We start from the raw sequence: 9,596 nt of genomic DNA on the forward strand, positions 1-9,596 counted from the left end.
CTTTAGACAAGTTTACCACAAATTTCTTTCCTCCGCACTTCTATTTACCGATTCCTCATCAGTGACGGCATCAACCCGTCTCATTGTCAGCGTTCTTATGTACACCACATTTCACAAGCCTCTGTTCTGTTTTTTCTGAACTGCTAATCGTTCAAATTTCACTTACGTACAAGGCACACTACAGAAAAGTACCATCAGGAAAGACTATCTAACACTCAAATAAAATTTCTACTGGGTATTCTTTAGATATGTTTTTTCTTGCCGTTATTGCTATACGGGTAATGTAATACAATGTAACAATGCAGCTACCTGTTAACGAAATTCCTGTTAATTCCCTGGGGCTTGTAGGTGTACAGTATAGGCTCGAAGTTTTCGCTTTTGAAACCAGTCTCAGAAATTTAATGAAACAATTTTCATCACGTCTCATTACGCTTAACATAATAATTTCCTTTTAACTATCAACTGGAGCGAACAAATTTCTTTTCAATTTACTGACGCTCAGACTTTCTTGATAAATTTATCTTTCCTCCGTGCCCTTCCCCTCGAAATTTTTCAGTCTCACCTATGTGACAACAGTGTTTGTTATCTGAGGTCTCATAAGAAATTTTTTACCAGCATCCTATTTTTGTGGAATTCAGGACTGATTCACTTGAATTGGAACAATTAATCATTTGCACAATATACTATCGCTTTTCTTTTCTGTATTTTTATGATATGAAGACGTTCCTGGGGAGATACACGAATATCATGAACTGTGTAGCTGTTGCAGAGAGATGGGAACGTGACAAAGGCGCTGAAGACACTGTCGGTGATACCTCCTCTCTTGTTCGAAACAGGCATCTACTGTATCTTCGGTCAAATCCTTACTGATCAGGTAAGTTTACATTTAATTATCATGTATTAAATCGAAGCAAGGTCCATGATAGTTTGCTTTAACATACATAGCTATATTGGCTCAAACACATTCGTGGATCAGATGTTTTTGCTTCATAGCAGAAACAACAAAACGAGAATATGTGATGACTTAAGAAACATGAAACTTACTTAGAAAAGAAGTAATTATTACTCAACAAAAGTGCTACTGATCAGTCTGCAAATGATTAAAAGGTGTCAGTCTTACTAATGATAACTACGCAGCACAATGTGGTGCTTGGATCTTATAAAAGAGGAACAATTTTCAAACACCTGCTACACATTTTGTCGCACTTATGTCAACAGCAAATATGATTTGTGTTAGATACATTAATGAGAGCTTTCGGCCGTGAAATAGATACTGCCACAGTTGATCAAGTTCTTAGGAATAGTAATGTTACAGTTATACTTAGTTTTACTATAGTATTAAGAGTTCTTTGTGATATGACAGAGAAGACCATCATAGCGGTTCATAAAATACGTATGAGCTGTTGCTGGAAGTTTGTTTTCCTCCATCATCGTTCATGAAATGCGTGATTCCAAAAGAAAAAAATTAGGAACTTGGAAACATGTTAAATGCTCATGTATTAGAATTAATTTTCCCTTTTGGTGCTAATTGGAACGAAATGCATTGATTTGATCAGAGACAAAATAATTAGAAAACTCTAAGTGACAAATTACTACGGAACAAACTGCCATCACTAGGAATTAGACGCTTAGCAGCAGTGGGTGACAGAGGTGTAACACAGATCTACCTTCTGGTACTGCATCCTCGAAGTCCATCAGCACATACTCGACCTGTTAACCTTACCTGCCTTTATCTGTATTGCATTTGTGAATAAGCTGCTCCACAAGAAGTGATAACCGATGCCGATTTGTCAGAACACAGCAACACTCTAAGCAAGGTTGATAAAACAGCAGACGAAGAGCAAACAAATATGATAAAATCGTGGTATATTGTTGTGACCCAGTGACCTCCAAGTTGGTAGGTGTAAATTCATTATAGCACTTACTCAAAGTTCTAGTGCGGTAACAGGTATTCACATAGCTCACAGGAGCGAAACTAGCTCTGTTCAATAAGCCACAATCACCATGACACCACAAACGAAACAATTGCGCGCGTGTGAATGTACAGTTGCAAACTTCCACAACACTGCTATACTGTGAGGTATGCGAAATATGTTTTGTGCCACGTGAGACTTAAAACCGCAACGAAAGGCCACTTTTGAATCTATTGGCAACAAGTAATATGATATTCTCCATGACACGAACTGATTTAAACCCTCTGTCGTGAACAAGAGGGTCATCAGTGACAACAAGGTCACAATACTGAGATAGTAAACAACTATATAATCCATATCGCCCCACTTACTGGCGTGTGGTGGAGTGATGATATAGTACACCACGTAAGCTTTGCTCATTGTCTGTCATTGTGTAAGTCTGTCAAGAATGTCACAGTCAAAATATACTTTATCGAAACCAACTGCCTTGGTGACTCTACTTGATTAGGTGTTGGTAGCTCGACAAAGGAAGAAACGAAACTTACTATGCCACTGAAGTGGTGCTGCGATTCGATGCACGTACGACCTTTGTATAGCAGCCGGCACGATTTTTTTGAACAGTGGCTCGTCATCGCTACTATTAACTTTCCTGGTTGCAGTGACGCCATACATTACACTTTATGAATATCAGTCCTTCTCATAATATAATGCCCTAACTCAATTACACCAGAGGAGTCACTCCCAGAATTCCACGTGAAATAATTTCCCCTACCTACTAACTAGGGCAATACATAATGTTATGATGGATTATTCTTCGTTTCTGTGCTGCACTGCCTTGGACTGTTCCACATGGTCGTAGCTGGGAGGGTATCCTCTCCTACACACTACGTAATATCAATTATTATGCCCCTGCTGGTATTCTTGCGCGAACTCTCCAGTAGGGAACTCTCGCCACGATGGCTCGCGTTTTTTCCACTCTTTCTCCCTACTGTGTGACAACGGAATCTCATGGCTGATGCCAGGTACCATCATTTCTAATCATTATGCACAATCCAGAAACAGATATCTCGTGATCCCAAGTTCGGATCACGATGCAGTTTTCACCAATTTCACATTTAAAAAATTCCACATCCATCTATGTGGGTTTCCATCTACTTTCTTGTATTAATCAACTCATCGAAAAATTTGGGGAAGGCAAACCAAAGGCTGCATTTTACTGGCATAACACTCAGAAAATGAAACAGTTCTACTAAAGAGACTGCCTACACTACTCTTGATCGTCCTCTTTTTACTACTGTTGCGCAGCTGTAAATACAAACATAGATGCAGATGAATTTTTCTATAAATGACGACTAGTTATCTGGTAGTTCTGTGAATAGTTGATTAAAGGCTTCGTAACCTTCTAGAAATCTTTCGAACAAAGATATTTTCTGTACAGATAGCCCACAAGTAAAGAAGAGCTCATTGCTTCTAATTAAAGTGCAGCTTCTTACGGAGGTCCAGTTCGGGCTGGAATTATCGTATGGCAGCGATACTTGTTAGATATTCTAAATGCGAAACCGATTTGCGCTGGAACAAATTACCAGGTGCAAAAATTACCGGGTGGAAATCTGCTGATGTACTCTGTTTGGCCGGCCGTTTTAGTCGAGCGGTTCTAGGCTCTTCACTCCGGAACCGTGCCACTGCTACGGTCGCAGGTTCGAATCCTGCTTCGGACATGGATGTGTGTGATGTCCTTAGGTTAGTTAGGTTTAAGCAGTTCTAAGTTCTAGACGACTGATGACCTCTCATGTTGAGTCCCATAGTGCTCAGAGCCATTTGACCCCTTTGAATACTCTGTTTGTATGACGTTACAACATCCACCCTGTCATTTGACAACCGTGACGCGAATGAGCAGCATGACTATCGAGACAAGAGACCGTGCTGTTAGTAAAACCGTTTTATTTGAACCCCAGGAAATTCAGAGCTGCTTCGAGAGAGTATCGCTGACTGTAATGTCTGAGGAGAGGTCTGATGTCTTTGAATGGTTTAAAGAAGACAATAAGGAAACTCTGAAACACGAGTGAGCTGGGTATGGTTACTGCTAGAGGAAGGCGTCCTATCCCCGTGAAAGTTGTTGACGAGGTGCTGTTGCAGCAATTGACCATGCACCACGTGCCCCAGGGTAGTACTGGTGCTCATGCAGTGTCACGAGAATTGTCCATCCCAAAGCCAACAGTACGGAAAATTTTGGTATCTATTTTACACCCGTACCCGTACAAGGTCTCGGCGGTACAGCAGCTGAAACCTCATGCCCGTGCATTATTCTGTGGATTGACAAGGCACATTTTACAGAATGGCGTGCAGCAAATACAAAGAACTGCCGAATTCGGGGTACTGTCGAGTACTGTGTTGTATGCGGAGAGTAATTGCACTCGCCGTTTGTGGCTGTGTGCTGTGGATTCAGAAGCACCTTTATTCTCGGTCGCGAAGTCTTTGAAGAGAATACAGCCAATGGCCTGTCAGGTGTACAGTGAGGTCAGCACGTTAATGACCACTCCTTGTACAGCATGTGATTCCTGCTTCGGAGGAGCGCAGCTGTGTGGCCACCACTGTTTCCATGCGAGATGTTTAATAACAAAATCATTATGATTTCCTCACTTCTTTGACCTATTGTGCCCACGCCCCTTTCGTACTTCGTTATGTAAAAACATTTCTGTACCTCGTTCTTGCATTTACAGAGCCAATTCCACATCTAGTGGCCAAAATTGGAAGTAATTTCTTTTCAGTGTAAATCAGTCCCGCTGTAGCGCATTAGGATAAATACCAAGTTTCCCTGCTCTACAGTAAATACAGCCTACATTGGACCTCCATTAGGAGCTGCACTAATTATAAGCACTCGGTGGTTCAAACAAAGAGGCGTACAATTGTAGTGCAGAAGTAATTATGAACTAATAAAATATTACGGCGATGTGTACTGCATGCAGTATGGAGTAACGGGTTGCGTCAGTGGATAGCGTGCTGCCGGTTACTTGTTAAAACTCCACCGCCAGCAATGGTTTGCTATTTAGTATTTACCATTTCTGGTAAGTTCTCGTACTCGTAATTCGTGGTGTTTGTAATCTTTGTATATTTTAGAATACCTGATGTTCGTATAAGTAGCAGCACTCTCCCTCTCCAAGAGTTGAGTTACTTTCTGGCAGTACGTTGCTGTTGATAGTAAACGTGCCTTGTACTTCATTAACGACCCTGCTCTCGGATTTGGACTTTATTGGGGTACAATATAGCAATATTAAAGGGAAGAAACTGTAAATGCTAGCTAACAGTACGAATATTTCCAGACTTGCCTTTAAGACAGTTATTGATTTGTGTTTCAGAGTGAAAAACTGTCCGACTCTGCCATCAGCTGTGGATGGGTCGACTGCAATGAGCGATTCAAGCGTGATTTCCTGGTTTTCCTCATATCCACTGGCAAGCCTTTGGAAATCACGGTGGGCAAGATGAGCAAGTTATCTAAGCAAATGTTTGTGCAGGTCAGTTGACAAGACTCTCAGTTCACCAAATATAGCGTTGTAGCCTCCATTCAATGAGTTAGCCCTGAGTGTGACACAATGTAACCTAGGACAGAGTACACAGCAAGGAGATCAACAAGTATACACCATAAATTCTCAACACGTCCCCTGTCCAATAGTGAGAATTATTTTCTTCTGGTAATATAGTCGGTATTCAGAGACCGCGGCTATGGAGATGTCTTACTGTCGTTATCTTAATGCCATTAAATACTGAGTCAAGTTTATGGAAGACTATATACACAATCTGACTGACACTGAGAGTTGACCAATATAAAAAATCCCATTTCTAACGTCACTACCAACATGATTTCCTAACAGCGTCAAACGCTTGACATGACTTGAAAGTTCATGTTGGTATTTCATCGCTGGTTTTATAAGGAAACTACTGTCATGATCCATGAATCTCGCACAGACTATTTTGATCTGTATCTTACCAGAGAAAATATTTCCCTTTTGAGATGTAAATCTGTGAATTTCGCATGAAAAGCTACGCATTGTGGTACCTACTTTTTCCGTTTCCAAACTGGTAGTCAGTTATAATGTGGCCCTCCTTTGCTACTAGACCTATTAATTATTGCTGTAAGTCAGAGTAGTCGAGGCAAACCAACAACGTTTAGATTTGTAGAACTGTCAACTACATGAAGAGGTTAACAGGGAACCACATACATTAAAACAGATAAATGTATTACTGATTTATATTTTAAAATGCAAAAAATGTAGGCTTTGTTTGCTATATGTTATATTTAAAAGAACATTTCAGCTACTCTTAGCATTTATGTCGATGTTGAGGTAAAATTTTCTAGGTTCTTAGACTGCGTCGTGTTCCTCTTCAGTTTCGTCTCACACAATCGAAGTTTCGACTCCTCTTCTGCCATCATCTTCAGGATCTTCATGTGTTCCCTATTAACTGTACACTATCAAAGACCAGTGTAGGGATCACTCTTATATGGATCTTCTAGTGTTCCTAGTTAGCTGAAAATTGTCGAAGACAATGTGCCACATTTATTTTTATAAATGACTGCCACATTCATATTTGACAGTGTCCAGCTTTTCGGGAATACCACAGTAACCCGAGGGGACGAAATGTCGACAATTTAAGCAGTAATAGAAGAGGAAAATGATGCGGCTAACAACCTACAGGACTACTTTCAATGCCAAATTTGCAGACTTACATATCATGTCAGACCCACCATACTTGCTCCGGACACTGCGAGAGGGCTGTACAAGCAATGATCACACGCACGGCACAGCGGACACACCAGGAACCGCGGTGTTGGCCGTCGAATGGCGCTAGCTGCGCAGCATTTGTGCACCGCCGCCGTCAGTGTCAGCCAGTTTGCCGTGGGATACGGAGCTCCATCGCAGTCTTTAACACTGGTAGCAAGCCGCGACAGCGTGGACGTGAACCGTATGTGCAGTTGACGGACTTTGAGCGAGGGCGTATAGTGGGCATGCGGGAGGCCGGGTGGACGTACCGCCGAATTGCTCAACACGTGGGGCGTGAGGTCTCCACAGTACATCGATGTTGTCGCCAGTGGTCGGCGGCAGGTACACGTGCCCGTCGACCTGGGACCGGACCGCAGCGATGCACGGATGCACGCCAAGACCGTAGGATCCTACGCAGTGCCGTAGGAGACCGCACCGCCACTTCCCAGCAAATTAGGGACACTGTTGCTCCTGGGGTATCGGCGAGGACCATACGCAACCGTCTCCATGAAGCTGGGCTACGGTCCCCCACACCGTTAGGCCGTCTTCCGCTCACGCCCCAACATCGTGCAGCCCGCCTCCAGTGGTGTCGCGACAGGCGTGAATGGAGGGACGAATGGAGACGTGTCGTCTTCAGCGATGAGAGTCGCTTCTGCCTTGGTGCCAATGATGGTCGTATGCGTGTTTGGCGCCGTGCAGGTGAGCGCCACAATCAGGACTGCATACAACCGAGGCACACAGGGCCAACACCCGGCATCATGGTGTGGGGAGCGATCTCCTACACTGGCCGTACACCACTGGTGATCGTCGAGGGGACACTGAATAGTGCACGGCACATCCAAACCGTCATCGAACCCATCGTTCTACCATTCCTAGACCGGCAAGGGAACTTGCTGTTCCAACAGGACAATGCACGTCCGCATGTATCCCGTGCCACCCAACGTGCTCTAGAAGGTGTAAGTCAACTACTCTGGCCAGCAAGATCTCCGGATCTGTCCCCCATTGAGCATGTTTGGGACTGGATGAAGCGTCGTCTCACGTGGTCTGCACGTCCAGCACGAACGCTGGTCCAACTGAGGCGCCAGGTGGAAATGGCATGGCAAGCCGTTCCACAGGACTACATCCAGCATCTCTACGATCGTCTCCATGGGAGAATAGCAGCCTGCATTGCTGCGAAAGGTGGATATACACTGTACTAGTGCCGACATTGTGCGTGCTCTGTTGCCTGTGTCTATGTGCCTGTGGTTCTGTCAGTGTGATCATGTGATGTATCTGACCCCAGGAATGTGTCAATAAAGTTTCCCCTTCCTGGGACAATGAATTCACGGTGTTCTTATTTCAATTTCCAGGAGTGTATATCCGTAAAATTTACTCAAATTTGTATTCATTGTGGAGATCCACAATTATTTATTTTCAAAAACAAAGTATTTTATGTCATAGTACTATTTGTACTTTTTCTAATTCTAGTTTTAATATAAAAACAAAATATACAATAATAGCTTTGAGTCTAATTGCAAGGTAAAGATCTGTAAGTGGCTTAAAATATTTTTATGTCTGCAGGTGCTGAATGGATCATATGGACTGCTGAATTTGCTCTATCATTTTCAAAGCACTGAGTAACTTGTTACTACACTTAATGTAAAAGCAAACACAGACCAGAGTTTATTTACTGATATAATATTTTTGCTGATTAGAAAATCGTTTCATTTTGACTACGTGCGCAATCCATGATAGATTTGTTGAACCAAACCTAGCACACACTTTAGAATAATAAAGCAACTTCATGATAATAAAAGGCTTTTTGATTCACGAAAAAACTTCACCAGAACTCAGAAGACTGCTATTTTATATTTCGCTGTATATATTTCGCCTTTAGAAAAAATCATTAAAATAGATTACCGAGAAATGAAACAAGAAGCTGAAAAAATATTAGATAATTCGTATGGGCTTATACGAACCGAAATAAGTGGTACATTACACCTAATGAATTATGAAAATATCTTATTGACTTGTTGTAGCAGAACAATTTTTATCATTCTTTGAGAGAAATAATACTGAACTATAAAAGTATGGACTGTTACATATCTTATCAGTCACCAATAGTTGTCCATTCATTCAATCCCGTACAGTAGACTTTCGTAGTCTATCTACATCTACATCCATACTCCGCAAGCCACCTGACGGTGTGTGGCAGAGGGTACCCTGATTACCACTATCCGTTCTCCCTTCTATTCCAGTCTCGTATTGTTCGCGGAAAGAAGGATTGTCGGTATGCTTCTGTGTAGGCTCTAATCTCTCTGATTTTATCCTCATGGTCTCTTCGCGAGATATACGTAGGAGGGAGCAATATACTGCTTGACTCTTCGGAGAAGGTATGTTCTCGAAACTTTAACAGAAGCCCGTACCGAGCTACTGAGCATCTCTCCTGCAGAGTCTTCCACTGGACTTTATCTATCATCTCCGTAACGCTTTCGCGATTACTAAATGATCCTCTAACGAAGCGCGCTGCACTCCGTTGGATCTTCTCTATCTCTTCTATCAAGCCTATCTGGTACGGATCCCACACTGCTGAACAGTATTCAAGCAGTTGGCGAACAAGCGTACTGTAACCTACTTCCTTTGTTTTCGGATTGCATTCCCATAGGATTCTTCCAATGAATCTCAATCTGGCATCTGCTTTACCGACGATCAACTTTATATGATCATTCCATTTTAAATCACTCCTAATGCGTACTCCCAGATAATTTATGGAATTAACTGCTTCCAGATGCTGACCTGCTATTTTGTAGCTAAATGATAAGGGATCTATCATTCTATGTATTCGCAGCACATTACACTTGTCTACATTGAGATTCAATTGCCATTTCCCGCGCCATGCGTCAATTCGCTGCAGATCCTCCTGCATTTCAGTACAATTCTACATTGT

The 9,596-nt window shown here is 42.4% G+C and overlaps 1 protein-coding gene across 1 annotated transcript in view; it reads left to right on the forward strand.

The window, feature by feature from the left end:
* The window catches only part of LOC126414230 (uncharacterized), a 171,171-nt gene extending 162,858 nt beyond the window's left edge, over positions 1 to 8,313 (forward strand). The window contains exons 6-8 of the mRNA XM_050083332.1: positions 761 to 874; positions 5,270 to 5,425; positions 8,231 to 8,313. Coding sequence (XP_049939289.1) covers positions 761 to 874; positions 5,270 to 5,425; positions 8,231 to 8,290 — 330 coding nt within the window. The 3' untranslated portion in view covers positions 8,291 to 8,313. The remainder of the gene's footprint in view (positions 1 to 760; positions 875 to 5,269; positions 5,426 to 8,230) is intronic.
* The last annotated feature ends 1,283 nt before the right edge of the window (positions 8,314 to 9,596 follow it).

The sequence above is a fragment of the Schistocerca serialis genome, chromosome 1, assembly GCF_023864345.2.
Source record: "Schistocerca serialis cubense isolate TAMUIC-IGC-003099 chromosome 1, iqSchSeri2.2, whole genome shotgun sequence".
Taxonomy (NCBI): domain Eukaryota; kingdom Metazoa; phylum Arthropoda; class Insecta; order Orthoptera; family Acrididae; genus Schistocerca; species Schistocerca serialis.